This window comes from Sander vitreus, unplaced genomic scaffold, assembly GCF_031162955.1.
Source record: "Sander vitreus isolate 19-12246 unplaced genomic scaffold, sanVit1 ctg215_0, whole genome shotgun sequence".
Classification (NCBI taxonomy): domain Eukaryota; kingdom Metazoa; phylum Chordata; class Actinopteri; order Perciformes; family Percidae; genus Sander; species Sander vitreus.
The window spans coordinates 25,001-32,500 of NW_027595407.1; the positions used below are offsets into that span (position 1 = coordinate 25,001).

The window sequence follows — 7,500 nt, forward strand, 5'->3', positions numbered from 1 at the left end:
TCTCCATAACAGCAGGCGGCGCTAATCTGTATTGTCGCCCTAAAATGAAAACCTGGCAGCTGATTGGACGAACACATCACGTGGGTCTGGTTTCTCCGGAAATTCAAAGCCAGACTGTCTTGGCGGCTTGTTCAGAATACGAGCTCGTATTGTACTAAAATATTTCACCGAAAACGTGTATATTAGGGCTGCAGCTATCGATTATTTTAGTATTTAGTATTTTAGTACTATTATTCAAGTATTCTACCGATTATTCCATCGATTAATCAAGTAATCGGATAAGAAATACTTAGTAAGAAATACTTAGTAAGAAATACTTAGTAAACAGCAATAGTAAATATTTATTATTGCTGTGCACTAAATAAAAAGGAAACCTGTCTTTTTGTATATATACAAAAGACAGGTTTCCTTTTATTTAGAGAAATACCTCTCTCTCTAGAAAAGACTTTTTTTAAACAACATTTTTTATTGCCAAATTCCAAGTACATTTTTGGTGGCCCAAATGTTAATAGTTTTCACCCCCTTCCCCTTCTTGCCTCTGGCTCTTTGCACTGGATATGTAAAGAGCTGTTCACTAACCAGAGGGTAGATGTGACGGTACAAAGCTTACAGCAGGGCTGTTCAACTACACTGTTCTGGGGGACACATTTTAAGAAGCCTAATACACAGTGAGGAGAAAGACTAAAGAATGACGTCATTCACGTGCATATTAAGCGGCCATGCTGGGGGGGGGGGGAGCCGGTCTGTCTCCAGCAGCAGCTACGTTTCCAAAGATTAGTAGCAAACTAATAAACAGTCAGACTACAAACCGACAGCTCTCGTTTTAGCTTGTTGGTAAAAACATCACTATTAGCAGAGTAGCATGCTGTAGGCTAGTTGTGTAAAACATGGCTATTAGCAGAGTAGCATGCTGTAGGCTAGTTGTGTAAAACATGACTATTAGCAGAGTAGCATGCTGTAGGCTAGTTGTGTAAAACATCGCTATTAGCAGAGTAGCATGCTGTAGGCTAGTTGTGTAAAAACATGGCTGTTTGCAGAGTAGCATGCTGTAGGCTAGTTGTGTAAAACATCACTATTAGCAGAGTAGCATGCTGTAGGCTAGTTGTGTAAAACATGGCTGTTTGCAGAGTAGCATGCTGTAAGCTAGTTGTGTAAAACATCACTATTAGCAGAGTAGCATGCTGTAGGCTAGTTGTGTAAAACATCACTATTAGCAGAGTAGCATGCTGTAGGCTAGTTGTGTAAAACATCGCTATTAGCAGAGTAGCATGCTGTAGGCTAGTTGTGTAAAACATGACTATTAGCAGAGTAGCATGCTGTAGGCTAGTTGTGTAAAACATGGCTATTAGCAGAGTAGCATGCTGTAGGCTAGTTGTGTAAAACATGGCTATTAGCAGAGTAGCATGCTGTAGGCTAGTTGTGTAAAACATCACTATTAGCAGAGTAGCATGCTGTAGGCTAGTTGTGTAAAACATCACTATTAGCAGAGTAGCATGCTGTAGACTAGTTGTGTAAAACATCACTATTAGCAGAGTAGCATGCTGTAGACTAGTTGTGTAAAACATCACTATTAGCAGAGTAGCATGCTGTAGGCTAGTTGTGTAAAACATGGCTATTAGCAGAGTAGCATGCTGTAGGCTAGTTGTGTAAAACATGGCTATTATCAGAGTAGCATGCTGTAGGCTAGTTGTGTAAAACATCGCTATTAGCAGAGTAGCATGCTGTAGGCTAGTTGTGTAAAACATGGCTATTAGCAGAGTAGCATGCTGTAGGCTAGTTGTGTAAAACATGACTATTAGCAGAGTAGCATGCTGTAGGCTAGTTGTGTAAAACATCACTATTAGCAGAGTAGCATGCTGTAGGCTAGTTGTGTAAAACATCACTATTAGCAGAGTAGCATGCTGTAGGCTAGTTGTGTAAAAACATCACTATTAGCAGAGTAGCATGCTGTAGGCTAGTTGTGTAAAACATCACTATTAGCAGAGTAGCATGCTGTAGGCTAGTTGTGTAAAACATGGCCCGGTATGAGATTCTGACGGTATCCTAACTAGACATTTTGTTTTTGGACCTATTTTTCATGAGCTGAACTCAAAAGATCTAAGAGTTTTTGGAAAAACTGCACATTTTAGAGTGGCCTTTTATTGTGTCCAGCCTAAAGAACACCTGTGCAATAATCCTGCTGTCTAATCAGCATTTTGATATGTCACACCTGTGAGGTGGATGGATTATCTCGGCAAAGGAGAAGTGCTCACTAACACAGATTGAGACAGATTTGTGAACAATATTTGAGAGAAATAAGCCTTTTGTGTACGTAGAAAACAGTCTTAGATCTTTGAGTTCAGCTCATGAAAATTGGGGCCAAAAACAAAAAGTGTCGCGTTTATAATGTTCAGTGTATGAATGAGCAGATAGCAGTTGAAAATGTAAAAAATGTGAGTCAAATTTGAAAATTCCATCCAAAAATGTTGAATATTTCCAAAATTTTAAAAGGTATGGTCATGGTCAGGTATAGAAGCTGAAATGTCCTAATCGTGCTGAACGTTTTGATGGTTGAATGACGTTTCTACGTTGAAAAATGTGGGAGGAGTTAATGTTCAAGAAAAGGGTAACGGGAACGTATCTTACCCCCGTGTTGTCTTCCCGTCGACCAACGAGCAACTTTTTGTCTTTTTCTGGGTCAAAAATTGACTTTTTTCAATGTTTTTGGTTGTCTTTACGACACTTTTGTCACTTTTTTACCGATGTTTTTGTCGTTTTCCTGCGCTTTATATGCGTTTTTTGTAGTTTTTTCCAACATTTGTGTTACTTTTTCAACATTCTTTTATTTATTGTTTTTTCTTCAAATGCTATAACATTGAATAAAACGCCCAAATTCAATGAAATTGTGAACCGATTATTTACTTTATTTGTGAAGAGTTTTGTAGGGAAACATCCACATTATACTTCTTTTTGAATATGGGACAACAGGAGAGTTAAAAACAATACGTATGTTGAAAAAATGTGGAAAAGTTCAAGGGGTATGAATACTTTTGCAAGCCACTGTGAAGTAAAGGACCTGAATACTTCTTCCACCATTGGTTACAGCTCAAGCGAACGGTAACCCGACCCGCCATGCTTCCTCGCTGCCAAAGACGGAGACAGAGGCGGGCAGCAGCAGCAGACTGAGCGGCCTGTGGAAGCAGAACCAGCTGATCCACTCTCTGAGCAGCGGCCTGCGGCGCCACTGCGACTACGTGAAGATCTCTGTGCCGCCGGAGGAGCGGGGCGCCGATAGCCTCCCCAGCGAGTGGTGGAAGACGGGCGTGGCCTTCCTCTATGCGCTCTTCATCCTCTTCTTCACCACCGTCGTCATCACCGTCGTCCACGAGAGGGTGCCGGACAAGTCGGTGAGCCCGCCGCTGCCCGACAAGTTCTTTGACTACCTGGACCGCATCCCCTGGGCCTTCACCGTCACAGAGGTCAACGGGCTGATCCTCGTCGGACTCTGGCTCGTCCAGTGGGTCTTCCTCAAACACAAGTACGACCCGCACACGCAGTAATATTCAATACATGCATAAAACACACACAGATACATGTAGTATTCAATACATACTAAAACACACACAGATACACAGATGTGGTGGACTTTTTTCCTGAAGTATTATGACTTTTTTTCTTCCTCAAACTGATGAGCAATGTGACAGTTATCGAGACTTCGTATCACTTTTATTTTAAGCTAACTCCTCTTATATCTTCCCCTCGTTCTACTCTGCCCTCTTCTGCCGTACAGTTACACCAGATACTGTCAGCGGAGCGGATGTTTCGGCCTATATTAAAAGGAGTTATTTCAGATACTTTCCTGTCTTAAGTTTATTATAGAGACACCCATACTAAAGGGTCCTCTCCTGGGTCAGGGAACCCGTAGGCGAGGCAAGAGACTTTGATTAACACCCTAGATGTCCCCTTGTTCACGGGCGTTTTAACCTCCTATACAGAAAAAGTATTGCCCGACAGAAGCTTCATAACCATACTGATCTTCAGTAATACTCTCAGTTTAAAGCTGCTCTTCGCGGAATCACCAAAAGCTCAAATCCGCTGAAAAATGCAGTCTCTGATGAGTTGAGAGGAGGCTTGCTGTCAAATTGGTTAAAGAGGAGTCTTAACCTACCGCTTGGCAGGGTTGAATAAAAAGAGGAAAAAATAAAAATCTTCCAAAAAGGCACAAAACGAATACGCGGGTTTTGTTCCCTAGTCCAAACTTGAACTCAGGTATTTTTATTTCAATTAAAGCAGAAAGTTAAAAAAGGCAAAAAGCTAAACAGAAAGAAAATGGACAGAAATGTCCCTAACAGAGTGAAATGAATGCTAATATACGGGGGTCCTTGCGGTACAGGATGCCCCAAAACGAACAGCTCTATCAGCGAGTTACTCCTATTTATACATACATTGACCAGTTTCCTAGCAGGTATTTTTATTTATTTTATAAAGAAAAGCAAAGCTAACACAGCAGTGTAAAAATAAAATGCAGTATACTCAAAACCACGGGATAGGCGGAGTGTTCCCTCCCGATTGGAGGCTCTGACAGACAGATTTTCAATGTTTTTGTCACTTTTTAAGGTTTTTTTTTTGCCAATTTTTCAACGTTTCTGTCGCCTTCTCGAGTCTTTTTTTGGTGACAATTTTTTTGGACGTTTTCTCCCGCTTTTCCCGAGTGTTTTTCCGAGGTTTTGACGCTTCTTTCAATGCTCGACGAGCGTAAATAAAATACATTGTGTTCAATGAAACAAAAGTAGATGTTTTTTATCCCAGACATTTCAAAATAAGACATTTCAAAGCTGTAAATACAGATAAACGGTGATATTGATGCCTACGGGATAGGCTCGACGAGTGTTCCCTCCCGATTGGAGGCTCTGACAGACAGATTTTCAATGTTTTTGTCACTTTTTAAGGAGTTTTTTTGCCAATTTTTCAACGTTTCTGTCGCCTTCTCGAGTCTTTTTTTGGTGACAATTTTTTTGGACGTTTTCTCCCGCTTTTCCCGAGTGTTTTTCCGAGGTTTTGACGCTTCTTTCAATGCTCGACGAGCGTTCCCTCCCGATTGGAGGCCCTGACCCTCTGTGCTGTGAGCACCAGGAGTCTGGGCCTGCCCCCCAAAAAAGAGGGGTCTTTGACTTGCAAAGCTTCTCTTTTTATACATCCATTGGTCAGTGCACTCCTCCTGGCTTTGCAGGGGTTGTCTTACCACTTCATATGGCCTTATAGGGTAATATCATTTAATGCAGACGCAGGTTAAGAGACGTGTGCAGGGAGGACTTTTTGATGTGACAACTTTTGCATTTCACAATAACTGTTGACAGTTACAGAAGGACAGAAACAGGAACTGGCGCTCCACTCATTACCTCTGCATGACCCTCACACTCTGTCAGGCAGTCGCAAAGCAACCCACACATACATGTCTAAATATGTTTCTAAGCAAAAAGTATAGTAACACTAGCAGCATGATTACATTTCTAAAGCAGTAATGCAGTTTTCTCATGTTTTGTTCGACTCAACCCATCTCCCTTCTCTCTCTCAGAGGCGTTCACATACAGACAGGATGTGCAGCAATAAGTCAACAGTTTGTGCTCAGCCATTTCCTCTCGCACGTCTCTACACACACTGGGTGTCACGTCTTATCACTTGAAAACATGTACTGCACTTGCTGATACACACTCATCATATGCATTAATATGAATGTAAAACAGATCAATACGTTTTCAAGCACTCACACACATCGATACAAAGACTTTTTTCCTGAAATATTATGACTTTTTTTGCTTTATGAAAACAGGAAGTCCAGTTTAGAAATCCGTCTCCCTGCCTGTGTGTTTTCAAAATAAAATACATTGTGTTCAATGAAACAAAAGTAGATGTTTTTTTATCCCAGACATTTCAAAATAAGACATTTTAAAGCTGTAAATACAGATAAACGGTGATATTGATGCCTACGGGATAGGCTCGACGAGTGTTCCCTCCCGATTGGAGGCTCTGACAGACAGATTTTCAATGTTTTTGTCACTTTTTAAGGAGTTTTTTTGCCAATTTTTCAACGTTTCTGTCGCCTTCTCGAGTCTTTTTTTGGTGACAATTTTTTTGGACGTTTTTTCCCGCTTTTCCCGAGTGTTTTTCCGAGGTTTTGACGCTTCTTTCAATGCTCGACGAGCGTAAATAAAATACATTGTGTTCAATGAAACAAAAGTAGATGTTTTTTTATCCCAGACATTTCAAAATAAGACATTTTAAAGCTGTAAATACAGATAAACGGTGATATTGATGCCTAGGTGACATCGGCGTGTTATTGTTGTGAACGTGAACCTCTTTCTCTGCAGGGCTATAATAGGTCGCCGCTGTTTCTTCCTGATCGGGACGCTCTACATGTATCGCTGCGTCACCATGTACATCACCACGCTGCCGGTGCCCGGGAAACACATGGTCTGCGCTCCAAAGGTACGCACGCACACTACACGCTTACGTTCACTGCATGCGTAAAACGTAACGTGTGCGGACCGTTAGCGCAGCGCCACACGGCGTAGGATTGTGTGAGTCACAGGCGAGACGGAGAGCTTTCCTCTCTGGGATTGAGGTTGTTTCTTCAGGTTTTTGGGAGCTGGTACAGAGCTGTGAAACCTGACTGTCAGCTGTTATCAGCGGAGGAGCTCTCCCTCTGGGGTTGTTGACGTTTTTCTGAAGTTTCTGGCTCATCTTTTGACGTTTTTGGCTCATTTTTTGACGTTTTTGGCTCTTTTTTCGACCGATTTTTCAATGTTTTTGTCGCTTTTTTTCAAAGTTTTTTTTCGCCTTTGTGTCGCCTTTTCAAAGTTTTTTTGGGACACATTTTTTTGATGTTTTTTCTGCTTTTTCCGAGGGTTTTTTTTATGTTTTTGTCGCCTTTTTTACAATTTTCTCAACGTTTTTTCCGAGGGTTTTTGGCGCTTCTTTTCAACGTTTTTGGCTCTTTTATCGACAGATTTTCAATGTTTTTGTCACTTTTTAAGTTTTTTTTCCCGCCAATTTTTTCGCTTCTTTTCAACGTTTTTCGACAGATTTTTCAACGTTTCTGTCGCCTTTTCGAGGTTTTTTTTTTGGTGACAAACTTTTTAATGTTTTTTCCGCTTTTCCGAGTGTTTTTTCGGAGGTTTTTGATGCTTCTTTCAATGTTTCTGTTTGTTTTTTTCCGATGTTTTTGTCGCCTTTTTCGAGGGTTTTTTTGGGACAATTTTCTCGACGTTTTCTCAGAGGGTTTTTTCTGAAGTTTTTGGCTCATCTTTCGACGTTTCTCTCTCTTTTATCGACAGATTTTCAATGTTTTTGTCACTTTTTAAGTTTTTTTTCGCCAATTTTTCAACCTTTCTGTCGCCTTCTCGAGTCTTTTTTTGGTGACAATTTTTTGGACGTTTTCTCCCGCTTTTCCCGAGTGTTTTTCCGAGGTTTTGACGCTTCTTTCAATGTTTTTGTCAATTATTTTTTTTTTTTCAATCCATG

At 40.9% G+C, this 7,500-nt stretch overlaps 1 protein-coding gene across 2 annotated transcripts in view; it reads left to right on the plus strand.

Annotated features, from left to right (window-relative positions):
* The window catches only part of LOC144513339 (phosphatidylcholine:ceramide cholinephosphotransferase 2-like), a 21,711-nt gene that overhangs the window by 6,166 nt on the left and 8,045 nt on the right, over positions 1 to 7,500 (plus strand). For both annotated transcript variants that reach the window (XM_078244382.1, XM_078244383.1), the window contains exons 3-4: positions 3,085 to 3,517; positions 6,348 to 6,465. In XM_078244382.1, the coding sequence (XP_078100508.1) occupies positions 3,085 to 3,517; positions 6,348 to 6,465 (551 nt within the window). The remainder of the gene's footprint in view (positions 1 to 3,084; positions 3,518 to 6,347; positions 6,466 to 7,500) is intronic.